The 26,399-nt window shown below is 48.4% G+C and overlaps 1 protein-coding gene and 1 long non-coding RNA gene across 9 annotated transcripts in view; one reads left to right on the top strand and one right to left on the bottom strand.

Moving 5' to 3' along the window:
• Positions 1 to 26,399, top strand: part of Rph3al (rabphilin 3A like (without C2 domains)) — a 142,018-nt gene that overhangs the window by 99,400 nt on the left and 16,219 nt on the right. For all 7 annotated transcript variants that reach the window (XM_027426718.2, XM_027426725.2, XM_027426724.2 and 4 more), the window contains one exon: positions 19,116 to 19,290. In XM_027426718.2, the coding sequence (XP_027282519.1) occupies positions 19,116 to 19,290 (175 nt within the window). The remainder of the gene's footprint in view (positions 1 to 19,115; positions 19,291 to 26,399) is intronic.
• Positions 2,187 to 11,334, bottom strand: LOC118239137. 2 transcript variants are annotated; one of them, XR_004770733.1, is made up of 4 exons: positions 10,958 to 11,334; positions 9,382 to 9,458; positions 5,762 to 6,076; positions 2,187 to 4,010 (listed from the first exon to the last, which is right to left on the bottom strand). It is a non-coding gene; the product is annotated as an uncharacterized LOC118239137 (long non-coding RNA). The 2 variants fall into 2 exon arrangements; XR_004770732.1 differs by having other exon boundaries at positions 2,187 to 2,709; positions 10,958 to 11,333.

Here is a 26,399-nt window from a genome sequence, read left to right as displayed (position 1 = left end):
TCACCTGCTCTATGGGCCCCAGTCCCTGCTGGTGGTCTCAGTGTCACCTCTCACCTGCCTCCATGGGTATGTCACTTGGGATTGGAAGAGACTACAGTGGGGGCTTCTAAACACGGGACCAACAGTAGCAAATGGAAAATTCATTTATTGTTTAGCCTTCCCTATCCATTAAAAACAACAAAACAAAACAAAACCTGTGACTCACCCAAAGTTGTCCTGCAATCATTGGAAAGGTTAATTAGAATCTAGTTTCCCCCGGAATTCCCGAATGCATTCCTCCACCCTCTTCCGGGTAGAAGGCACTGAAGCCGTAGGCTTTGTCATCCAAGGGGGGAGCTAGGAAGGGGTGAAGACCAATTTGGAAGTAATTGGAAGCTGATTAATACAATTAGAGCACTCTTCTTTAGCCTGGCCTTTCTCTTGCGCTTTCACACACATCCTGATTAGACCCAGGGAGAGCCTGTGCCAGCTGATGAGGGCTGAGGTTCCCGCAGTGTGTAGCTTAGAAGGGTACTTAGGAAATGCTTGTTGATCCAAAGGGAAATTTGCAAAGGAAAGCCCCCTGATCATTTCAGAGCCTCTCCCCAGCAGGGTGCCTTTGATTTGACTCCCTGGTCTTATCACTGGTGATCTGACTGGGGGGAGGGGCACTGAAGCTGGAGTATATCCCCTTCCCCTCCCTCTCCTGTTTGTTGATTGACTGAAAGAGAAACTTGTGAGCAGTGGTGGGTGGTGCGGGTAGGGAGGGAGGAGTGAAAATAGGAAAGCATCTTTTGCTTCGGCCCACTCAGCCTGCAGGTGAATGGTACTCCAAAGGGGTCCACAGAGCCATCCCTCATCTGGACCTCACAGACCTGAAGATAGATGGAAAGTATCAGGGACTTCCCCCTCCCCATCAAATTGCCCTGTGACTGCTGAGCCCAGCACCTCAGCACCTGCCTCCCTGGCTGGCAGCCTGTGTCACTCCAGGCTGCCATCTGCCTCACCATGCTGGGTGCCTCCATTGCTTGCAGTTTGGATTTTTGCTGCAAACAGCTTTGCCTGAGGGCCCCTTTCACAGGCCCGTGAGCACACTGAGGAGTGGGTGGCTGGTGCCGGGACAGGTGGCTGCCTGAATACCCTACCATCTGTGCCTGGCTTGCTCTGGGCTGCTGTAGCGACATTCCTGGGGGACCTGGATGGCCACACTTCCTCAGTGTGTTGTTGGTCACCTCCCACGCTGCTTCATCTCTGTCAAACAGCCCCCTGTCGCTGCTGTCTCCTGGCCTCCCACACAGACACAAGTGGCAGCAGGAGGTTCCTGGAACCCACCATGTCCCAGAGCAGGTTGCCTATCTGGCCACCCCCACCAGTAGCATCCTCACAGACAGACTGAACCATTCCCACCCTCCTATCACTTGCTTCAAGTGCCAGTCTGAGCCCTGCACAGGAAATTTTACCGAGATGCCAGCAGACCCTAAAGAGAAAGGACTTCTTTACCATCCCAGTGCAGCCCTCCATGCTAACTGTACACATACTCGAGTGAGCAAGTGAGCACGCAAGTAGACACACACACACAGCAGAAAGACACATCCAAAGAGTGAACATTCTTCTTCCTCACAGTGTCCCAACAAGGCACTTAGATCTTTTGTCCCCATGACAGATGGAATAATGGAGGCTCAGAGAAAGGTTACTTGTCCAAAGATCCCAACCAGTGATTAATGGAACCAGGAGTTGATGCTAGATATGTCTTCCTCCAAAACACCTTCTAACAAGACAGTCTTCTCGTCATTCATTCATTCATTCATTCATCCATTCACATAACACCCTTGGGTATTTATTGTGTGCCTGGCACTGTCAGGCCCATAGAAAATGATAATGAACAAAGCATCCAAATGTCCCTTTCCTGTGCTTTTGTTTTATCAGGGGCAGCACAGGTGAGAAACTTACAATAAAACATAAGCAAACTAGTAAATAAGGAAGGATGTCTTTGGGTTACTGCTGTTGTGATGAAACATCATGGCCAAAGCAAGTTGAGGAGGAAAAGGTTTATTTTATTTGGCTTATACTTCTGAATCACTGTCTGTCTTAGGGTTTCTATTAATGTGAAGAGACACCATGACCATGGCAACTCTTTAAAAAAAAAAAAATGGTTTTTCAAGACAGGGTTTCTTTGTTTAACAGTCCTGGCTGTCCTAGAACTCACTCTATAGAACAGGCTGGCCTCAAACTCACTGAGATCTGCCTGCCTCTGCTGCCCAAGTGCTAGGATTAAAGATGTGTGCCACTACCACCCAGCAAACATGGCAACTCTTATAGAGGAAAAGCATGTAATTGGGGTGACCTACATTATCTTCATGGTGTGACATGGTGACATGCAGGCAGGCATGATGCTGGAGCTAAGAGTCCTACATCTTGATATTCAGGCAACAGGATGTGACCCGAGACACTAGGTGGTATCTTGAGCATATATGAGACCTCAAAGCCCGTCTCCACAGAGACACACTTCCTCCAACAAGACCACACTTCCTAATAGTGACACTCCCATTTGGGGCCATTTTCTTTCACCACCACATTCCACTCCCTGGCCCTTATGATCTTATTGCAATATCATAATGCAAAAATGCATTCTGTCCAACTTCAGAAGTCCCCGTAGACTATAACAGTCTCAACAATGTTTAAGAGTCCAAAATCTCTTCTGAGATTCATGCGATCTCTTAACTGTAACCCCTGTAAAATCAAAATCAAAAAGCTGATCACATACTTCCAATATATAATGGCACAGGATATACATTACCATTCTAAAACATAGGGGAAAGCAGCATAGCAAGGAAACACTGGACCAAAGCAAGACTGAACACCAGCTGGGCAGACTCCAAACTCTGTATCTCCATGTCTGATGTCAAAATGCTCTTCAGATCACCAATTTCTTTCAGATTTGTTGACTACAACACACTTCTCTCTCTTGGGCTGGTTCCACTTCCTTTTGGCAAATCTCTGTGGCAGGTATCCCACAGCTCTGGCATCTTCAACATCTTGGGGTCTCCAAGGCAATCCAGGCTTCTCCTTCACAGCTTCACTCAATGCCCTCTAGACCTCCATTCAGGGACATCTCTGACACATGCCTGGCCTCAGCAGCTTTCTTTAGGTGTGGAGGCAAATTCCATAGCCCATTTCTTCCATCCTTAACTCTAAAACCAGAACCACGCAGCTGAAGCTGCCAAGTTCTGCTGCTTACTGGGGCTGGAACATGGCCCCTTCATTCAATGACCTCTTCACCAGCTTTCCATTTTCCACCTTCGCCACTAATCTTGGTTGTCCTTGAACTTGCTCAAAAATCTGCCTGTCTCTGCCTCCCAAGTGCTGGGATTAAAGGTATGTGCCGCCACCACCACCTAGCTAGTCTGTTAACCTTCATGTTGCAACATGGTGGCTTGCAGGCAGACATGGTGCTGAGAAGTAGCCAAGTGTCCTACATCTTGGCTTGCAGGTAACAGGAAGTGGTCTGTCTAACTGGGCATGGTTTGAGCATATATAAGACCTCAAAGTCAGTCTCAACAGTGACATACTTCCCCCAACAAGGCCACACCTCCCAATAGTGCCACTCCCTTTGGGGGCTATTTTCTTCCAAACTACCACAGTGCTCATCATCAAATAAAGTTAGGGAGCCTGCAGGCATACATGCAGGCAGAACATTGTATACATAATAAATAAAAAAAATAAAGTTAGGGCAGGAACTCAGACTGGGAACTTGGAGGCTGGAGCTGATGCAGAGGCCATGGAGGAGTGCTGTTTATGGCTTGCTCCTCATGGCTTGCACAGCCTGCTTTCTTATAGCATCCAGGACCCCAGCTCAGGGGTGGCACCATCCATAATGAGCCAGGCCTTCTCACATTAGTCACTAAGAAAATGCCCTGCACGTTCGTTATTATGGAGACATCTTCTCAATTAGGTTCCCTCTTCTCTGATGACTCTAGCTTATGTCAAGTTGATATAAAAATCAGCTGGCACAAATGACAATCTGTTGAATACTGAAAGGGAAAGATCAAACACAGGGAAGGGGTCGGGACAAAGTGGGAAGGATACCATGGTGCCATACTCATTAGGATGATGGTTCTAAGATAGTAGAAAATCCCCAATGTTGGTGAGGGGTGTGGGAAACCTGGACCACTCTGCACTGCTGTAAAAACACAAAGCAGTGTGGCTGCTATAGAGAAGAATGTGGCTGGTTCTTAACACATTACCTAGTATGTCTACATAATGGATGCTTATATCCATTTATTTAGGTGGAATATCGAGTTATTTCACCTAAGTTAAAAGTAGAGACTCAAATAGATACTACACACACACACACACACACACACACACACACACACACACACACACACAGCAGCAGCAGCAGCAGCAGCAGCAGCAGCAGCAGCAGCACAGTGGACACCACCCAAATGCCCATCAGATAAGTGGCTAAATGAAATATGTTACATACATCACTCGCTTTATGTGGCCTCCAAAAGGAATGCAATTGTGACACAGCCTACAACATGGATGAACTTCGAGGTTATGATGTTGGACACACACTGTGGGATTCCACTTAAGTGGGGCAGTGAGAGAGCTTACAAATCCAGGGAGACAAAAAGGGGATGGTAGATGCCAGTGGCTGGGGGCAGGTGGTTGGTGTGTTATGGGTGCAGAGCTTCAGTTTGGGATGTGGAAAAGAGTCGTTCTGGTAGAGGGTGGAGTATATTAGCACAGAAGTGTTTATTCGCTTAACGACCCTGAACTGCACACCTAAAAATGGCTACAGTGGCAAACTTTATTGTTAACCACAGTTGAGAAAATAACTGGATGGGCCAATATATGTGCAGGTTACTTTTCTTGTGGTTGTAACTAAATTACCTGACCAAAGCAACTTGTGAAAGGAAAAGGGCTATTTTGTTTCACAGTTTGAAGGTACACAGTCCATCACCGCAGGGAAGGCATGACAGCTAAAATGTGATGTGACTGTCATGCTGTGTCTGTAGTTAGGAAGCAGAGAGAATTTTGGGGGTGGCCAGTAATTGTATCCGTTTGGGACTCTGCCTGTGGGATGGTACTGCCCACATTTAAGGTGGGTCTTCCCTCTCAGTGAAAGCTCTCTAGAAAATTCTTGTGGTTACATCCAGAGCTGTGTCTCCTAGGTGACTCCAAATCCAGTCAAGGTGACAATGAAGACAAACCTCTGTGGACCCTTTCCAGAAAGTTGGATTTTGGCATAGACTTGAGGCAGGTGTAATGAGGAGGCTAATGGCCCTCTGGGCAAAGAGCAGAACTACAAAGTGGAAAACCTCTAATGTGCGTTATGTCCATAGAGCTGAGGGTCCCCACCCTGTAGTGCTGGGATCCCCTGAGGCAAGTATTAGGGCCTGGCCCCCAAAGCCTCAGCTGGTGTTCATCCCATCTCCCACCCTGCCTATCAAGCCCGTGTTGTTATGATTTGGCTCCGTCCTACGCATGCCAATAGGGAGTGGGTGAAACGCTAGGCAGAAGCATCTGAATTTGCTCTTTCTCTTACACTAATTTGAATAGAATGTGATCCAAATTTCCAGCTTGTTTTTCAGATGCCAAATGACACTGGCTGGCACAGTTGTACCCCTCCCCCTGGCCAGCTGTCTCACAGATGGGGATTTAGGAGCTGAGGGCGGACCCTCACTTTAGGAAGTATTTATTGAGCTCCTAGGCAGTGCCCAGCCCTGGAGCAACTCCCCATTTCCTTTCCTAAAGAAACAATTTAGGACTTACATACCATAGGGTTGCCAGAGAGTACTTTTGCTGGCACAGAGAAGCAGGAGGGGACGGCCTTTGCTGGGATCTTCCTTCAGGGTTGGCACAAAGCTCAAAGACGGGCATTAGTGTCCCCATTTTGCAACCAAATGAAGGATCTGGGGCCTTTGGTGACAAGCGTAAGGTGGTCCTGCCAGGAATGGAGAGCTGTGTTGTGATCCTGGAATGTCAGTGATACCTGGTCTCCTGACAAGTTTATAAGCTTTATTTGAAGATGGTTCTTGAATTGTTCTGTGTAAGATACTTCATGAACATGTTAGATGTCACTGGCACATACCTAAAGACAACAGGAAATTACCCGAATCAGACAAAATAAGAAGCTTGAATTAGTGATCTGGAGAAATATCTGTACCATCTTTCAGAGAGCAGGATAAAAAGAAAAGGAAGAGGAGGAGGAGGAAGAAATAGTAGCCAAACAGGATGAGAGGAGAATGAGTGAGAAAGAGAGGCCACTGGGGCCTCAGAATGAGAGCTTTTCCCAAGAGGAACAAAACAGATTGAAAATGAAGCAATCACCACACATGCCATTGAGAAGCACATCCCGGTATCGAAGACCCCCAAGCTCCCCCACCTGAGAGCTCTGAGACCCAGGGGCCAGTGGTGGCACTTCAGCTGGGACTGTGTTTAAACACTGGCATATTTGTTGTTCTGGGAATTGAATCAAAATTGAGGCGCTTCTCTGAGAAGACCTGGCTTGCTATAATTGGCCTGTGCAATTTTCTGCTCACAGCCTCTATTCATTTCCTGTGTGCAGCCCACTCCATCTGGGGCCAGAGTGTGGCTTCCCCTCCAGACACCACCTGAGCATGCTCCCTGAGACCTGCATCAGAAAAGGGAGGGGAGGTCAGTGTGGGCATTCAAAGGATTTCACGCTGCTTATAAATTCAGAGTTAAGGGGGAGCATTTGCAAAGTGTTGACAATCCAGTGGTAGCAAAAGCTCAGGAATCCTTTTCCCTGTGGATTTGCTGATCTAGTGGGAACAGTCAGGATGGGGGGGGCGCGGAGACAGCATTCTGGACGGCGGGGGGAGGGGGGAGCCCACGGACCTTTGAGGGCTTATGAGGACTTCCCCACATCCCAGATAGCATGGGAGCTGCAGGCCTGGAGAGATAATCCTGAGGGTGGGCTGCAAGGCTACAGGGAGAAGTTAGGGCTGGAGTCAAGGTCAGCAAGCCTACCCCTGATGCAGGGGCATAGCTCTCTGCTTGCCCATCAGAACTCTTTGGTGCCACTACCTTGTGACACTGGCAAGCTCCCCTTGTTGATTACCGGTGGGGAATTGTTACATGAGCAGCCCCTTGCCCAGAGGCTTCATCATGGAAACCAAAGTATTCCCTCTGGTTCTGAAAATAATCCAGCCATGGCGTTTAAATAATCAAAACAAACAAACAAACAACAAAAAACAGACAGCACCCTCACAGTATTTTTCCCCCACTGCAGCCTTTCTTTCCTATGGGCTGGCAGTTGCTAGTCTCCTAGCCTGACCTGGTTGTTCAAAGCCCACTTGAATTGAAGAGGAGGCTTGCTCAGACCCTGGAAATTCAGGGCTCCATGGTGCTGTGAGCTCCCTGTCCTGGGGCTCAGAGGACAGAGCATCCTGAGGGCTCTGCCTTAGTTTCCAGTGTCCTGGAGAGGTTGTGGTTTTGCATCAGGGGCACAGAGCTCTGAAAGGAGATAACCATGCACCAGGGAGGCCCAGGGAGCAGGAGAGTCTGCCTTCCAGAAGACGGCATGCTCCCACTGGGGTTGAGGGTACACACACAGTGCATTTTAAATTATCCTGAGACTGATGGCACTGCTGTGGGGAAGGGATGGCTCTCAGTGGTCAAGCCCTTGCCTGACATGCCTCAAACACAGGACTCTATCCCAGCACCACCAAAGAAGAGGAAAAAGAAGTGTTACTCTTCAAAATTCAAATGTGCTAATACCACCTGGGAGGGGTCTCAGCCTTCAGTTAACACCTCAGCTAGGAGCTAGCGCTTTGGGAAGATGAGAGCTGGAGAGTTGTCTGGGAAGGGAGAGGAGCAGCCAGGGAGAGGCTGCTGACAGCTCTGCCGGCTGGCCCTGGTTCTCCCACACCCCTCCCGTGGTTGCAGACTCCAGTTCATGCAGAACACTGAGGGCCCTGTGCTGGAGGGAAGGAGCACTGGAGGCGGGGGCAGGGGGAGCAGCCTGTCTCCAAGAACACTTGGTTTTTGTCCCCCAAGCTCAGTCTGAACACATTAAGAGGTGGTTGATCAGTGCCATCTGAATAATACCCACAGCTTCCTCTCTAGGGGCGATGGAGCAAGCCAGAAGATGGCTAAGCACTCCCTCCAAACAAAACAAGCTGCAACAGAGAACAACTTGAAGGAGGAGGGCTAGGGGAAGAACCTCCTGGGCAAGCACGAGGACCCATGTAAAACCATGATGACCTACCTGTAATCCCCAGAGGCAGACAGGTGAATCCCTGGGCCTCCATGGCAGGACTCTGTCTCAAAATCCAGGGTGGTCACAGCCAGCAAGGTGGCTCAGCAGGTAAAGGCATTTGCTGCCAAGTCTGACCATTCAGGGTTCAAGTCCCAAAGTCCGCATGGTATATGGAGAGAACTGACTCCTGCAAACTGTCCTCTGTCCCCACGAGTGTGATGTGTCACAAACATAAATTAATGTTTTCTTCTAAGAGAGGCAGCCAGTTCCTTGGGAATGGCTTTGCACCTGAGGTTGGACATCTGACCTCTACATACACATGCATTTACATTCAATGCAAATTTGCAAACACAAGCACACACACCCGTATACATACACACAAAGTTCAGAGGTGGGGGAGAGAGAGATAGAAAGGGTAAGAAAGTTGTCCTGGTGTGGTGGCGCACGCCTTTAATCCCAGCACTTGGGAGACAGAGGCAGGCCAGTCTCAGTGAGTCTGACCAACCTGGGCTACGTAGTGAGACCTTGTGGTTTTACTTGTTTATTTATTTTGAGACAGGGTCTTACTGTGTAGCTCTGGCTATTGTGGAACTCACTGTGTAGACCAAGCTGGTCTTGAACTCACTGAAATCAGCCTGCCTCTGCCTCCCAAGTGCTGGAATTAAAGGCATGCCCCCTTATGCTCAGCAAGACTTTGTCTTTAAAAAAAAAAAAAAAAAAGGTAAGAAAATTAAGTATGCTAGAATAGCAAACCTTGCCAGTTTTCAATTTTGTTGGTTGTCATAGATATATGATTGACTGACTTACTGATTGATACAAATTATATATTATAACTTTTTGAATATTCAAAGCAGTTCTGTTTTATCACTTACATTATAATAGAAAAATAATTAACTCCTCCATCACCATGAAAAATGAGGTTAATTTGTAGCCATTTGGTTTTTACTGATATAGTCTGGAACTTTGGATCCAGTTGTTCCCTGACTCTTTCATAGCTACTGTTGAAACATAATTTCTTTCATATTATATTTTGTAGGTCTGTTCCTGTCACTATGTAAACCACATCCTGCCTTTAGGTCCTTGGGTACTGAATTTTCTAGTAGCACAGTCCCCTCTCCCACCTCCTGGCTTTTGACCCTTTTAGTCCCTCTGAGTCAGCTGAGCTGCCATACCTTTGAGCAATGTTTTTTTGTTGTTTTGCTTTGTTTTTGTTTTTCTCTTGCTGGTTAGTCCACTGCTTCTGCCAGTCCTATTGAATGAAAGAATAGAGAAGGGCAGATGCCAACCTCTTCCATGGTTGCATATGTGACCTGCTTTACATTCTTCTCAGAGCAGGAATAGCCCTGAGCACCATCTGGCAAAGGTGCTTGCCACGACTCCTGATGACTTGGGTTCAATCCCTGGATCCCACATCATGTCAGCAAAGAAGGGAGTCCTGCATGCTGCCCCCTGACCTCCACACATGCACTGTGGCACACCCCAACACACAAATAATAAAAGTGTGGATTTATTTTAATTTTTAAAAAGACAACCTGAGGGGCTGAAGAAATATCTCAGTGATTAAAAGCACTTGGTACTTTTATAGAAAACCTGAGTTCAATTCCCAGCCCCCATATCAGGCAAGTCACTGTCATCTGTAACTCCAGCTCCAAGGGACCCAACACCCTCTTCTGGGCTCTAGGAGCAACTGCACTCACATGCATATGTACACAGAGAGAGAGAGAGAGAGAGAGAGAGAGAGAGAGAGAGAGAGAGAGAGAGAGCGCGCTCCCCTCCTAGCTTCTCTCCCCCACCTCTGAACTTTGTGTGTATGTATATGGGTGTGTGTGCTTGTGTTTGCAAATTTGCATTGAATGTAAATGCATGTGTATGTAGAGGTCAGATGTCCAACCTCAGGTGAGAGAGAGGGAGGGAGGGAGGGAGGGAAGGAGGGAGGGAAGGGGAGAGGGAGAGGGAGAGAGAGAGAGGATAGCATTAGAGTTGAAATACATTTTTTAAAAAGAAAAGAAAACCTGAGCAAATACCCTACGGTGTCTCATTAGGAATTCTGGTCTCTGTTCAGCTTGAACAGGTCTGAAAGCCATAGGACAGCAGGTGATTCAGCCATTAGAACTTTGGGCTTGAACAGGCCTGACCTGGTTGGAGCCACAGATATTTCCTAGCAAACACGTACTTAGAACAAGCTTGTCTGTCCCATCAGTCAGTCTCACATGGGCCGCTATGCTGGTCACCCTTCCATTACTATAACAAATAGGTACTATGGTCACCCTGTGAGGAAGAAAGGTTTGTTGTGGCTCACATTTGAAGGTTTCAGTCTGTGATGAGACAGGCCTGTGCTGTTAGGCCTCTGAGCAGGAAATGGGAGAAAACAAAGCAATACTGCCCACCAAGTGAAGAGCAGAGGAGGGGGCTCCAGACTCACCATCTGCTACAAGGGACATTGCCACACTGATCTGAAGACTACCTGCTAGGCCCCACCTCTTAAAGGTCCTCCCACCTTCCAATGGCACCCTGGCCTGGGAACCAATCCTTTAGCACAGGAGTCTTTGAAGGGTATCAAAATGCTAGCAATCCCAGCTTGACACTCTTGGCTGCCAATGTGCCTTTCTCTTCCCTTTCTCTTCCCTTTCTCTTCCCTTTCTCCTCCCTCCCTCCCTCCCTCTATTTAGTAGTTTATTTTGCATTTTTAGTTTCCATGGAGGAACACAGTTACATTGCAGAGCACGCTCAGTGACTCCTCAGACTCACCGAGTTTTTTTGGACAGATACATACAGGTTCCTTGTTGGAATGGTCCTTATTCTGTCGGTGTGCACACTGTGGTTCCCATCTTTGTGGCAAATTTCTCCAAGTTCTTGGGGTACTTCCAGAAGCCCACTCCTCAGGTTCACTTGTTGATGGCAGGTCACCCTTCACTTCTTTGAAAAAAAGCAGTCTTCCAGGCCCAAGTTGAAAACAAGGGAAGCACTAGGGATTGTGGGAAAGAAAGCCACATTGCAAGTACCACTTCTGGGTCACTGAGTTGGGGAGAAGGGGCTAGATTTACTGTGGCTTTGCTTTATTTTTAGGATTCATTCATTTATTCGTGTGTGTGTGTGTGTGTGTGTGTGTGTGTGTATGCATGCATATATACCGTGTACATGCAGGAGCTCCAGGAGGCCAGAGGGTGTTGGGTCCTCTGGAACTGGAGTTACAGGCAGTTATATGCCACCTGGGAACCAAACTTGGGTCCTCTGCAAGAGCAGTAATTGCTCTTAACTTCTGAGCCACCTCTCCAGCCCCTCCTCCCATGGCTTTTCATACCCCAATTGTCACCACAGAAACCTAGCTACTATCCAAAAGCCTCAGGGAATAACATGGTTTCCTCCAGCTATGTGGTGCCCCAGGCCTTTTTCTTTCCTCTCTCCAGTCTCAGCTTTGCTCACTTTTATCTCTCTGTTTCCCACAGTTAAAGTCCTGGCTCTTGGAGGCTGGGTGGGGACAACAATTGGGGCGGGGGGGGGCATGTCTTCTCCTATCTTGCTCCACTTACAAAGACATTTCAATTTCTGCATTCCTTCCCTCTCCTGTGCCTTAGCTTCTCTCCCTGAAGCCACACCCAGACCCACCGTTCCAGCCAGACACTGCTCCAGCTCCCCACATGTGGGCCTGCCATGCAGCTCAAGGATTCAACATCAACATTCAATTACAGATCTGTTATGTTTTTCACTTTAATCAGAGGAATGCATGTGGTTTAGAAGGAAAAAAAATCAAATTGTTTGGCCAAGTGTCAGCCAGGAGAGGCAGCCGCACGCTAGGCCTCCCTCACCTAGCCCACGGCATTCACTGCTCACGTGCTTCGTCTAGTCATTCTCCTTGTGACCCACTGTTCACGTGCTAGGTTTTGTCACTCTCCTTGTGATCCGCCAACACTAGATGCCCACTGTTGACTCATGCTGTCAGAGGTGAGGAGCCTGGCCTCTGTTTCCTCTCTCCCCTCCTAGCTTCTGATCATTTTAGCATTTTTAGCACCTTAATTACATTTATAACTTTATGTGATATTGTGACCCCCCCCAAAGCATTGTATCCACCCACCCCGGGAGCTGTGGCTGTGGAGGCTTCTATCCCTTCCTCCCTCCCTCCCCGCTGCTCACTTCTCTGCTTTTCTAGATCTTACCTTCACTGGCAGGTTGAAATTCTATTATTATTTAACTGTCATTAATTCTTCCGTGTGCAGTGATTTGTACCCAGGTTCTAATTTACAGAGGTGGCTCTATAATCCTAGGCAAAGAGGGTTGAATACTTACAGATTCTGAGAGATGGAGTCACCATGTCACCCAGGCCTCAGGAGCAGACAAGGGAAGGCACAGGCCACCGAGGTTTGGCTAGTTTGAATATTTGCTGTAGCCTTTGCCCTTTTTCATGGAGTTCTTGTCTGGCACCTGGGTGGAGGTTACTAAGGACAGAGGAAACTCCAGATTGGTGTGATGGGTTTCCCCATGTGACTTCTCATCCTGAAGGTTTCTGGGGATCCTCCATGGTCCCTGCTGTTCAGAACCTCCCACCCTCCAGGAGACCGGACAGGGCCATTGTGCAGCCAGGCTCTGTGTCTTGCAGTGGACAGAGAATGAGGCATTCTCTCTTTGGAAAGTTCCAGATAAAAGTGATTTCCCATTAGTAGACTAAGAGCTCATCTTGGAAGGGAAGAGAAACATCTAACAAGATTTGGAGCTCCCCCCTCCCCCGCCAAAAAAAGAGCTTAGTGTGTTCAAAGGAGGGAAAATAGCTGTTTAGCTGAAAGGTATTGGGGGGTGGTAGGGGGCAGGGCAGTAGGCGTCTATTGGCTATGCTGTGGTGATTAGGGGGACCAGAACTCACTGTCTGTCTGTCTGTGTCTCTGTCTGTTTGTCTTACTCTTGCTCTCATTTTCCTGCTGTGTGTGGGCATGTATATGTACATATGTGTGTGCATGCTCAAGATTAGGGCAGGCTGTCTCTCCTCTACCGTAGCAGGTAGACCTTTAAGATGACCACAGTGTTAAAAGCACCATATTGTCACAGGCCAGTTCCTGTTGCTTTCAAGACTGTGTCAACCTAGAGCTTGTACAGCAGGCAGGACACATTCTCCTTGAAGACAAGCGTCTATGCTTTGTTTGCTGTACCTTACCTGTTTGCTCTGTTGGCCACTATTATAGTAGATTCCCCACTAGGTTCAGGGATGGCTCAGGCACATCCCTGCCCTTGAAGATCTCAGTGTCCCAGTAAAAAGAATGGACAAAGCTGGACATGTACACCTTGGTGTACACCTTGGTGTGTACACCTTGAATTCCTACACTCAGGAAAGAGCTAAACAGTGGGCAGACTTGGGTCTTCAGCCTCCCTTCTCCATCCTTGCCAACAGCTACTTCTCCAGACTGTCCCTTCCTTGCACCCAAGCCTGGGCAATTACCACCTGCTCCTGCCACAGACATTTAGGAAATGCTGGTGATTAGCGATTGTTATTGTGGTAATTAAAATTCCCTGGGAACAGCTTGGCTAATATCCATCAGTATCTGCAGTCAGGTTGGCCGTGAGCTGAAATGGTAATGAAAACCTCGAAACCCAGCACAAAACAGTGGTACATTAAATGCTGCCAGACGCCCCCTACAAACACCATGGCAGCCGTGTGGGTCTTTTCTCATTAAATGGTATTTTCAAGGCTGGCTGCTTTGCTGGCCTTATCACAGCAAACCACACATGGGGAGCAGCAACACTCAGCTTCTCCAGAAGGTAGTATTCTCCTATTTGTGGACCTAGGCCGGGTGGGGGCTTGTGCCCACAGAGGGCTTGTCCTGGCCCTGTTCTTGGGGAGGGGCCAAGTGCTGGTGTCAGGCAGGGAGTGATGAGCCTGGATGCCCTGGGCAGAAGTCACACGGTTGGATGCTATTGTTGTGCAGGTTGTAGAATTGGAGGGGGAGGTAAGAGAAGGTCAGGATGTATATGGACAGGCATGGATAGGATTGCTGCTCAGAACCTGGCCCAGCTGGCATTCCCACCACTCGCCTCACCAGACTTGCTCAGCCATGTGGAAGGTGATTTCCAAAATACTGACAGTGCGTTTTGTGGGCGTGTGCACAGGCATGTATCCTGTGTTGAGTGATGCACCTGTGCTCCAGACCCTCTGATGGGGGAGGGGGCTCAGGAATTGCTGCTCCCCACACAAGTCCAGTATCCCAACCATTCTGAGTGGCAGGGCAAGCCAGTGGAGCATCCACCTGGAAGACAAGTGACAAGATTAGTATCCGACCAGAATCTTTCACAAATGACCGTTCCATTGGCTAGCTGCAGACCTGCCCACAGACCTGGGGAGACACAAGCCTGGCCGGCCTGGAGGGCTGTGCACATGGAGCAGGGATACTGGGATGAAATTGATATGATTTGTATAGAGTTTGGGGGGTTGAATAGCCCCCCCCAAAAGGTAAACTCCTGGCAGTGCATGCTATTCTGTCTTGTAGTTCAGAACCTGTGTTCCTTATCCCATCTTCATAAAGCACTTTGTTGATGAGAGTGTTTTGAAGGGAGGTGGGGTGGAAATGGGTTGTTGTGGTAGATGGTTGGGCTGAAGCATGGGTTCTGGTGGCTGTGCCAGGGAGCAACAGAAAGGGCACCATCGGGGAGATGTCTGGGGGAGGAGGGCAAGGCTAGATGTTTCTCCTCATTCCTCTTTGAATCTGAAATAAGTCCATTTTGTCAACAGTAAGAACTTGGGTGAGGGACTGGAGAGATGGCTCAGTGGGTAAGAGCATTGGCTTCTCTTCCAGAGGACCAGGGTTCAATTCCCAGCCCCCACATGGGCAGCTCACAACTGTTTGTGACTCCAGTTCCAGGGGATCTGACACCCTCACACAGACATGTATGTAGGCAAAACAACAATGGACATAAAGTAAAAATAGGTTACATATAAAAAAAACTGTTTTAAAAATATTTTTAGGTGGAACTACCAGGTAGGTCACTTCCTAGGCTGAGGACATGGCACAGTGGCAGAGCACTTTGCTGGCATCCTAGACCACTTCCTTAGGGAGGTGACTGACCCTGTGGGTTAGGATATGTTCCCAAGCACTCACAGCCATCAAGTCTGTTGTTTAACCAGTGTTTACCGAGCATCTACTCAAGGTTGACATGTGTTAAGAACTTGAAGGTATAGTAGTGAGCAGACAGCCATGGCTCTCCCTTCTGGGTGACAGCCCAGTGGGGGAGACAGCTCAATTTAAGGACCAGCCAAGAGGTGCAGGTGACCCCAGTGTCTATGAACACATAAACATTTGTACAGAATGCAGTGGAATACACACTTGGGACCAGCTCTAGCCTCCAACGGAATGCCGCAGAATGTGTGAGCCTCGATGACTGCGCTAAGTGAAATGAGCCAGATTCCACAGGCTAGCATCTAGATGCTTCCACTGCAACAGACGAACTTACAGAGAGAAAGTAAAAGGTGGCCACCAGGGGCTGAAAGACAAAGAGGGACAGCGGGGTGGCTCTGTTGTCCATCCTGTAGCACCTACGTTTGGTGCCCTCAAGACCCAGCAATGCCTCTCCCATGGAGATTGCTCCTAAGTGAAGTGTACAGACTCAGGGGATCTGCCCTGAGTGATTCTGTACACATGGTGATATTCTCTTTCCTGGGCATCTCATCTAAACGTGTAGATGTACCTTGGATCTCTGAACATGATCAAGGCTATAGCCAACAATAAACTCATAAGTATACTGTGAAGAGACCTAGCCCAGCTCCCAGGCGTGAAACAGTGGGAACAGGTCCAGTGTCATCAGCAGGGGCTGGATTCATTAGGCTGAACCTTAACACAGCCAACCTGATTTGGGAGGTGAGGGATAGACATTGCAGTGTTGGTGGAGACTATTTCTTACTAACACAGAACAACTGACATGATACATGGTGGGGAAGAGGCCAGCCTAGATGCATGAGACCCTGTCTAAAAAAATAATATAATGCTGTGTTGACTTTAGGCAAGCAGTTGAACTTGTTGAAGCCTCAATTTTCCCATCTGGAAAATGGGGTTGATAGCAAAGCTTCCTTGAGAAACCTTTGGCAACATATGCCCTGGGAAGAGGGGAGGAAACTGCATCCTTGTATTTTGTGGATTTTAGACCAGTGTGTGCTACTACCTTAGTCTGTTTTCTGTTGTGGTAACAAAACACCTGAGATGGAGCAATCAATCCCACAGTCTGGGGCTAAGGAGACCCCTTGTCTACTGGGAGAACTAGCTGTACCTCCCTCAGCAAGTGCCGGGTGCGGTCAGCTTCATGTTGTTCAATTTCTACAGCAGACATGGGGGTGTGGAGTGCTAGGTAAGGATGGGGTGGGGTGCAAGGGGTGCAGGTTAAGATGGGGTGGGGTAAATATGGGGGACGTGGGAGTACAGGGGAAGTATGAGATGTGGGGTGTGTGTGTAAGTGCAAGGTGGGTACAGGGTTGTGTGTGTGTGTGTGTATGTGTGTGTGTGTGTGTGGTGGGTAGAGGGATTGTGTGTGTGTGTGTGTAAGGTGGGTACAGGGTTGTGTGTGTGTGTGTTTTTTTTTTTTACATGTGGACATCCAGTTTTTCCAGAATCATTTGTTGAAGATAGTTTCTTTTGTTCCAGAGGGGTTGTGTGTGTGTGTGTGTGTGTGTGTGTGTGTGTGTGTATGCGTGTAAGGTGGATGGAGGGTATTTGCCCATAGAGAATAACGTTGTTCGTACTTGTCACATAGGGTGACCACAGTGATTACAACCATGGCATCTATGGGGTGGCTGCCCTGCACTTAGTGCAAGGCTTTGACATTTTAAGTTCACTCGTGGGTCTGATCCTCGTGGCCACTCTGTGAGACAGTACCATCCCAGATCTGCCTGCTGGTGGGGAAACTGAGGGTCCATGAGATCCAGTGTGTCCAAATCACACAACAGCTGGTGATGGCCCCAGGACTGACTCTGAATGTCTGTGTGGAACTCTCCAAGCCTGGCTTTTCTCCGGGAAGGTGACCCCAGTCCCCCCTCGCTCCATCTCTCCTTACTCAGTATGCTGAGCACTTCCCCTCCATAGGAAAGAGATTATGCAGCTCTTGGCTGTTTCTGAAGTAGGCATTAAGGGTTTGGGGGGCCTTATCTCAGTTACTACTCTGAATTCTAATATGAGGCTCTTGGAGATTCCAGTCTTTCCATGTCTGTACAGAAACCCACAAGGGAGAGCTTCCAGATACTGTGTCATGGCCTAGCCTGGCTGTTCCTTTAGCCTCTGTCACCCTTCCCAGAGCTCTGGGAGGAAGACACCAGCGGGATGCTAGACACAGTACTGGGCACTCCCAGCTTGGGAGACATGACTTTGCTTCACCAGTGAAATGAGAAAAGCTCAGAGAGGCCTATACTCACCCAACACTGCACAGCCAGTGTGCACGGAATCTGGGGTTGGTTCTGCCTTGATCAAACGACTACTTGAGTCATTTGATTCTTCTGCCATTGATTCTTCCAATGGCAAGCGAGAAAGGGAAGCCATCCTGGAGATGACAGGGCTCAGAGGGATTCCTAGACGTTTCTCTGACTGTCATTCCTATTCTGGACAAGGGTGGACACCCTCCACTTCTAGGGATCCATCTAGCTTTCTGGGTAGCCTTCTCAACCAGCCCTGGGGTGATCATTTCATTTCTTCCCACTTGAGATCTTCTCCAAGGAGAAGAAATAGAGCCCAGCCAACATCATCCCTCTCCTCCCAGCAGCTCTGAGAATCCCTGATGGCTGTGTGGAATAGAGGGGGCTCATAGGAGGCCTAGGCCCTCAAAAGCACAAAATGGAGGTAGAAAAGACAGAGGAGATATTATGCTTGTGCTCTGGGAGCAGCCACACCAAGCCTGAGATACTGTGGCACTCCTGGGCTTCTCTGCTGAGGGACAATGCTATGAACCAGAGGAATGCTCTGTAGGAGCTAGTTTAGAATAGTGAGGGACCAGGGACATTCTCCTTGAGAAGCTGGGGCCCCAGCATGGCATCATGGGAGGCTGCATGACTGGTGGGCACTGGATGAGCTGCTTACAGCTGCTTGAAACTGGACAGGTCTGTCCTATTCAGCCCCAGCCTCAGCCCCCATAGATAGAGAAGGTGCCGGTGAGGCAGCTGGCAATGGGGGTCCCAGCCCAGGTGACTGGGTCAGGAACCTAAGCACTTCCTGCTTGTGAGCATTTGTGTGCTAGAAGTGGGGAAGGATAGGGCTGGGCAGGAGGTAGCTAGGCAGGCTCTCGGGTTCTGGTGGGTGACGGGATAGACACAAGTAACAGTGGATGATTTTCATAGCATTCCTTACAGGCTCTAAGGCATCACCCTGCTGCGATCCTAGTGTGCAGAGACAATGTGGGGCCAGTTTTAAAATAGGTGTGGAGGTGAGCTGAGCGTGGCAGTATATATAAGCCTTCTGGAACTTGTGAAGTGGAAACAAAAGGATAGGATGCTCCAGACCAGCCTCGGCTACACGCAGGACCATGGATGGATGGAGAGTTCATAGGACTTTCTGCAATGTGTCCATTCTGGGTCCACTGTAGCGCGTTGGCTTAAGAGGACTGAGGAGGGGCTGGAGAGATGGCTCAGAGGTTAAGAGCACTGACTGCTCTTCCAGAGGTCCTGAGTTCAATTCCCAGCAGCCACATGGTGGCTCACAACCATCCGTTATGAGATCTGGTGTCCTCTTCTGGTGTGCAGATATACATGGAAGCAGAATGTTATATACATAATAAAGGAAATTTAAAAAAGGACTGAGAATAATTCTCATCTGTACTCTGTTCTGGATCTCATGTCCTCCCATCACCTCATTGGCAAGCAAGAAATGAGGAACAGGGTTGCGTGGAGAGTAGCACTCAGGGAGGGAAGGCCACTCCACTTCCTATACTGTAAGCACGTGTTTCTCTTTCACAGGTCTGGAAGAGGTCGGGGGCCTGGTTCTACAAAGGGCTCCCCAAGTACATCTTGCCTCTGAAGACACCAGGCCGGGCTGATGATCCCCATCTCCGACCTTTGCCTGTGGAGCCCATAGAACCCCAGCCTCAGAGTGCTGAAGCCAGCCGTGTCTACACATGGGCCCGAGGGAGAGGTAAGGACTCTGCGTCCACCGTGGGTCTCTGGGAGTCCTCACCCCCAACCTGCTCCTGAACAGAGTGCATCTCTGACCACAATTAGCAGGGACACAGCCAGAGGGTCCTTCAGGAACTGCCATGAGGAGCACTGTGGCTCTTTGCAGGAAAGGGATGCCACTCCAAAAGCTTTTGTCTTTTTTTTAATTTATTTTTATTTTATGTGCATTGGTGTTATGTCTGTGTGAGGGTGTCAGATCTTGGAGTTACAGTTGTAAGCTGTCATATGGGTGCTGAAAATTGTACCCAGGTATACTGGGAGACTATCCAATGCTCTCAACAGCCCCAAGCCATATCTCCAGCCCCAGCTTTTGTCTTTTTTTTTTTTTTTTTTTTTTTTGCTTGTGGTGCTGAGGATGGAAGCCAGAGCCTTGTACACAGTAGGCAAGCATCTCCCCAGGGAGCTGTCCCCATCCCTTAGTCAGCAGGCGTATTCCAATAGATCATCTTTCTCAATCAGGCCTGCAGCACCTTTCTCTCACCTGTTTCTCAAGAGAGGGACACTTCTTGCTCTCTAGGTCCTAATGAGCAGGGTGACCTGGTGTCTGTGGTGACTAGCCAGAGGTGAGCGTGCCCTGCCATGATAGCAGCCAGTGCTGTAGAGGGCTCTGTGCTGTCTTGTGGGTGCTTTTGTGTTTCTGGTTTTCTTTTCCAAGTCCCTCCTCTCACAGAAGCTGTAGGACATTCTCAAAGTAGACATTCAATAGCGCCATCTTCTAGCCACAAAGCCTGGGGGCAGAGTTGGGCTCCAGGGCAGGCCCTTCCCCTTTGTGTCTGGCTTCTTCTGCCCTGCAGTGGCCACACTTAAACAGCCAGAGGGGTGAGGGGTCGCCTGATGATGGCTTGTCTCAGAAGAGGTGGCCTCAAGATCACAGGCCTGGCAGCAGCTTTGAAAAGGCTTTGGGAAACGACCTGACTATCTTTATGTCATGTGGGCCGTTCTTTCCTTATCAAAAGGGTAACACGTGTTTGTGATAGAAAAGTAAAGGTCACCAAGCAGCAGGCTGCAGAAGGTGAAACCCCTGTGAGTCACCCTTGCAAACACGTTAGGCACTCGGTGTCCCTTCCCAGGTAATTCTCATCCTTGTGGCACTTGGCACTTTTCACAGCTGTCTCTCCCTCCTTTCTGATGCTGTAGCTCTCCCTGGCATGACTCAGTCCTGTGTCTAGCCTCCCTGATGTCACGGACAGGTGTGTGGGGTGCGGGGCTGAATGCAGGGGAGACCTGGAATGTGGACTCCTTGTATATAGGGGGAGTGGGGCACTGCCTCACAGAGATGCCATGGCCATGGAACCTGAGGAAGTAGGCATCTTTCATCCTGTCCCTCTCTCTGGAAATACCCTTATCCAGTCTAAAGAAAAGGATGCAACCTCAGAAATGGAAGCCAATGGACCAGCAAGTTCAGTATGTTGCTAGGGTCGGCTGTACAGAGAGGCCTCTGGCCTGTGTAAGCAGCTGGGACCCAAGTGCCCTCTGTAGAGTCCTCACCACACACCTGCTCCTAGCCAGCACATACATCCATACAGTCACAGGCACCCATGTTCACATGCATGTAGATAAGCATATATTCTCACACATGTACCCTGGGCACCTCCTGGGCTGTGGAGACACAGATGGCCTTTTGATTGCACAGCTGAGGAGGCCAGCATCCCCACACACTTGGAATCAGCAGGGAGCACAGAGGCTCTGCAGGAACTGGCTCTCCCTCTGAGGTAGTGAGGTGCGGAGCCCTTGGGCTGCTGTGTCAGGCCTGTTGGAGCCCCATGGTCCATGAGTGACTAGCCACATAAAGGCCGACAGGCAGCCAGCAGGGCAGGGAGGAAGGACTGCTGGTGATCATCTATGCTCACACTGAGACAGGCCCCTAGGGTGGTGTTAGATAGGGCAGAGTTTAACTCGGGAGGAGAGCCTAGGAAGGAGGACAGCGGAGTCATGTCCATGCAGAAACCACAGTGCAGGGTTGGCCAAAAGAGCTGCAAAGGAACCTGATCTGATAGCGTGTGTTCTTCAACAGCTGTGGCCCGGTGCTGGGCAGCTTCTGTGCTCTCTCTAGTCAATCCCTGCTTTCTGGCTAAGGGCAGTTGCCTGACTGCCCCAGGTCTGGCCACGTCCTTACAGGGCATAGCCCTGGCTAATGTACGTGTGTGAGACTCGACCATCTGATATGTGGGGACCATCCTTACCTAAGGACACTCTTGAGCTAAGGACTGAGATGAGGGACATTTCAGTCCCTCCCTGTGTCTTCATGCTAGCTCATGTAACCTCAAGGTAAGGTTCATGGCAGTCTATGGGCAGGGCTCTGTCACTCCGGCCTCAAGGAATGCTGGGAGTTGGCAGAGGCTGCTGTTCTGGCCCCTGTGTAAGCTGTTGGACTCCAGGGAGCAGACAACCCTCAGCAGGCAGCTGTGAGAGTGTAGTGTGGGGCTGTCTCCATCTGTCCAGTCCTCTGAAAGTGCTTTCCAGCTCTGAAAGTGACTTCCCCACCCCCATCCTAGGTCACCATCAGGTGCCCAAGGGCTTAGCAGCTGGCTGGGCTCATAGCTTTGGCTGTGACCTAGGGCAAGCTAGCACTCATAGCTCTTGCAGCACCACAATTGGGCCGACTGAACTCAGGAGGGGTCAGAGTAGTCATCACTGCAGGTACTATTCCTACCACCCTGAAAAGTCCTGTGTCAAGGGCCACATCTGTCCTCGGCAGGCCAGTACCTCAGCACATTGCACAGGAGCAGCATAGAAGAGATGCTCCATAGATACACGAGTGAATGAGTAAGCCACATGCCTGCTTCAGAGCCTGTGGAGGGAGCTTTCATTACATCACAGGTGCCTCTGGTCCATGAACTGCTAGATGGACCCCAGAGATGCTTGAAGGCTGATAAAACCCCTGCCCTCAAGGAAGCTCTTTTCCTGGCCCCAGGCCTTCAGGGACTCTAGGCTACCATCTTCCTCCTTTCAGCCTCTGGCTGTGACCCTTTTCCCCACCCCCCATCCCAAGCCTTGGCCTTGGCCTCCAGCACCTATGCATCCCACCCCTTCCTCATTTCCTTTCTTGTGCCCTGTTGGAAATATAGAGGGTAGCAATAGGGATAGGTTATAAATGGTTTTGGTTTTAACGATGCACATATGTGGAGGCTTGAGGTCTACTTCATGGGATGTATTCTCTCCTTCTACCTTTATGTGAGTGTCAGGGATTGAACCCAGGTCACCAGGCTTGCACAGCAAATCCATGGAGACCTCTCACTGACCCTAAGCTATGAACTTTTCAATACACACAGGGATCATCAAGAGTTAATTGATGTTTGCGGGATAGATGCCCTCCCATCCTCCTCCCTGGTTTTCTTTATTAATTTTTAATAATATAAGAATACAAGTTAAATAATTCAGCAAAGATTGAAAATCAGTAATGTCTTCTGTTTGTCCTTATGACATAGCCCTTGACCAAACACCCACTGAATTTAAGCATTTAAATTTGCTTTGCAGCAAAAATAAACAGGCTCTTTGTGGCCTGTGACTGTTGCTTTTTGCAGTTGCATTTATTTGTTTGTTTGAGACTGTCTCACTATGTAGCCCTAGACGGCCTGGAACTCTTTGTGTAGACCACCAGGCTATCCTCAAAATCATAGAGATTTGACCACCTCTGTCTCAAATGACAGGACCAAAGGCATGTGCCATCATGCCAGGCCTGTCACAAGAATGTCATGGGCTCCTTCCAGGTCATTGGATCTAGGTTTTCACTTTTGAGGCTGAATAAAATCCCATGAACACTGGGTTATGTTTCCATTGTTCTCTATCAATGGATCTTAATGTTGTTTTTAAATTTTACTATGAAATATCTTTAGGCCTGGAAGCTGTGAACTGAAGCTTGGGCCATAAAATAACCTAGTCATCTATACTGGGGCGGTGAGGCTATACATCTTTGCTGCCTGTGATAATGTTGAGGGTTCTAACCGGGCCAGTACACAGGGAAGAAAAACAACATTTCATTATTTTTATGTCCAATCCCGGTAGGTCTTCCTACGCCTATTATTTATTGATTTTAATTCAGATGTCCTGTTTTTAAGCTGCTAGAGGGACCTAGCGCTTGGGAGGTAGAGGTGGGAGGCTTCTGAGTTCAAGACTGGCCTCAGTTTCGTATGAAGTTCTAACGAGTTCCAGACTAGCCTAGGCTGCAGAGTAAGCCCTTGTCTCAAAACAAAAGAAAATCTTATTAACTGATAAGGCCCTGAAGCCATGCTCAATCAAAATTCAAATCAAGAATTTCCATCATTTGCTCATACTTGGTAGTTTGGCTTTGTTTCATTATTAGTTGCATTATTTTTCCAGGTGCTTGGGATAAATCCCAGCCCTTGAGTGAACAAGACAAGTGCTCTGCCACCTTCCTATACTCCAGTCTTTATTAGGTGTTTTTGTTTTATATTTATTTTTTGTGTATGTGTGTATCATGAGGGGACACAGTGCCCACAGAGGTCAGATCCCAAGTAACTGGAGTTACAGTTGTGAGCTACCATGTGGGTGCTGGGAACTGAGCTCAAGTCCTCTGCAAGAGCAGCCAGTGATCTTAACCACTGAGCCATCTCTCCTACCCCTTATTAGTTATTAATTTAGTAAGGCAGTCTCTTACTATTGGAAATGAACAAAAGGAACATCTTCTTCGAAGTTGATGTGTACACCAAGAACCCCACCAATTCCAGCTAAATGCCCTAGGAGTAATAAAGAAATTTAGAAGTTGACAAGACTTAAGATAAATCAATTTAGCTGGGCAGTAGTAGCACACAACTTTAGTCCCAGCACTTGGGAGGCAGAGGCAGGCGGATCTCTGAGTTCCAGGCCAGCCTGATACAGAGCAAGTTCCAGAACAGCCAGGGCTACACAGAGAAAACCCTGCCTCAAAAAACCAAAAAAAAATTTTTTTAAAGATAAATCAATTTCAAAAATCAATAGCTTTAATCTGTACTGACTAAAAGTAGAAGTGAGAAGACCTATTTGTAATTCAACAAAAAATTATTTCATGCCTGGAAGAAGACTTTAAATGGAAATTATAGGGACCAGCATGAAGAAAATTAAAGTCTTACTGTATTAGTATGCTTAGGCTGCTGTAACAGAATACCACAGACTGGGTGGGTGGGTGGTTTTTTTTTTGTTTTGTTTTTTTTTTTGTTTTGTTTTGTTTTGTTTTTTTGAGACAGGGTTTCTCTGTATAGCTTTGGAGTCTATCCTGGCACTTGCTCTGGAGACCAGGCTGGCCTCAAACTCACAGAGATCTGCCTGCCTCCCGAGTGCTGGGATTAAAGTTGTGTTCCAGGTTAAGCTACCGAAATTGATTTTCTCCCAGATCTGGCTGGTAGAGCAATATCAAGGTTCTGACAAGACTTGTCTGGAGACCCTTGTGGTGCAGTAGGTGGCCCCCTTGTTCAGTGTGTGCATTTGAGGATAGTGGGGTAGAAAGCTCTCTGGCCTCTGCTTGGGAGAATACTCATCCTGTTGAATCAAGCCCCACCATAGGGCTTCATTTAACTCTTCCAAATACCTGGAGTTTAGAGCTTCAACATGGATTAAGACTGAGAACACAAACATTCAACCCACAAAAAGGATAAAAATTAAGCCCTGAGCAGAAAATCGGGTAAAAAAAACCTCGATCCTACTAGGTGTAGTAGGACTGCCTTTAATCCCAATGTTTGGGAGGCAGAGGAAGCCTCTGTGAGTTCAAGGGTAGCCTGGTCTAAATAGCAAGTTCCAAGCCAGCCAGGGCTACATAGCAAAACACTGTCTCAAAAAGGAAAAAACAATCTTAATTCTTCCATTTTTTATAGTTATAAGATGTGTCTATGTGTGGACAGAATATGAATGTGTACGTGTCCTTTAACATGAATGGGCCTGAAAAACTTCATGCTAAGTTAAGGAAGTCAAAGACTTCACATTGTATCATCCCTTTCATAGGAAATATCTAAGGCTAGGCAAACCATAGACAGACAGCTGCATATGATGGGGGGGGGGGGAGCCGGGAGACTGCCAGTGAGGACAGAGCATGAAAATATTCTGAAGTTGAGTAGTGGTGGCAGCTGCCTGATGTTATGACTATACTGAAAACTTCTGCATTGTGTTCCCCCTAAAGAGTGGATTTTATAGGATATGAATTATGTCTCAATTTAAAAGCTTGTAAGGAACTTAGAGTAGCTATTATAGAATACACAAATAGATGAATAGATGGGAATTGAAGTAGAGTAGGCCCAAGAACACATGGCAAGATGAATAGGGACTTTTCAACTCAGTGGGGAAAGGCGTACTGATTTAATAACCAGAGCCAGTGTAACTCAACTTCCGTCTGCGTCCAGAAACACATTACAGCCCTAAGTGCTAAGAATAAAACAACGGGCCAGGTAGGGTGGTATATGCCTTTACTCCCTGCTACTCAGGAGGCTGAGGCAGGAGGATTGCATAGAGTTTAAGACCAGCCTAGGTACCACAGGGAGACCCTGTTTCAAAATCTCAATCATCAGGAATATGAGAGATGGAGTAGATGTAGCTCTCTGTGTTACTGAGGAGAGCCGATGACAGCCATGGACAGGTGGGCTAATTTGAGGGAAAGATGCCCCCGTTAGTAACTCCAGGGAGGCTCATCTAGGTGAGACACTGGCTCTCACCCCAGGAGCTGCAAGGAACAGCATGGCCTAGGGCAGCCCCCGGGTCAATAAAGCCAGCCTTTGTGTGCCATCTGGTTTCCTGTAGTAGAGCCTGTGCTGGGGGCTCATGGCTTATTGTCCCTTTAGCAGGACTCATCCCTCTCCTCCACCCACAAGGTACACACACCCTCCCCACCTCTCCATCCCCTTAGAGATGGTAGACATAGTACTGCCAGGGCTTGGCACAGCTGCATCTGCCTCGAGCTCGGAGGCTAGTATGTTCCCTCTCTAGAAGGCCTGAGTCACCGCCTGTTCCCAGAGTCCTCTGCTCCTGCCTCCCACCTGCCCCTGTCCACCTGAACCAGGCATTTCTTTCTGGATGATACAGTGGCTGCCTTCAAGATCTGTCTTGGAAAGCACTTCAGGGTCTTGGATTTGTTCCATTTGGGTA

The sequence above is a fragment of the Cricetulus griseus genome, chromosome 7 (assembly GCF_003668045.3).
Source record: "Cricetulus griseus strain 17A/GY chromosome 7, alternate assembly CriGri-PICRH-1.0, whole genome shotgun sequence".
NCBI classification, from domain to species: domain Eukaryota; kingdom Metazoa; phylum Chordata; class Mammalia; order Rodentia; family Cricetidae; genus Cricetulus; species Cricetulus griseus.
Note: the sequence above shows the minus strand (reverse complement) of the source record. Positions and strands in the feature narration are given on the sequence as shown.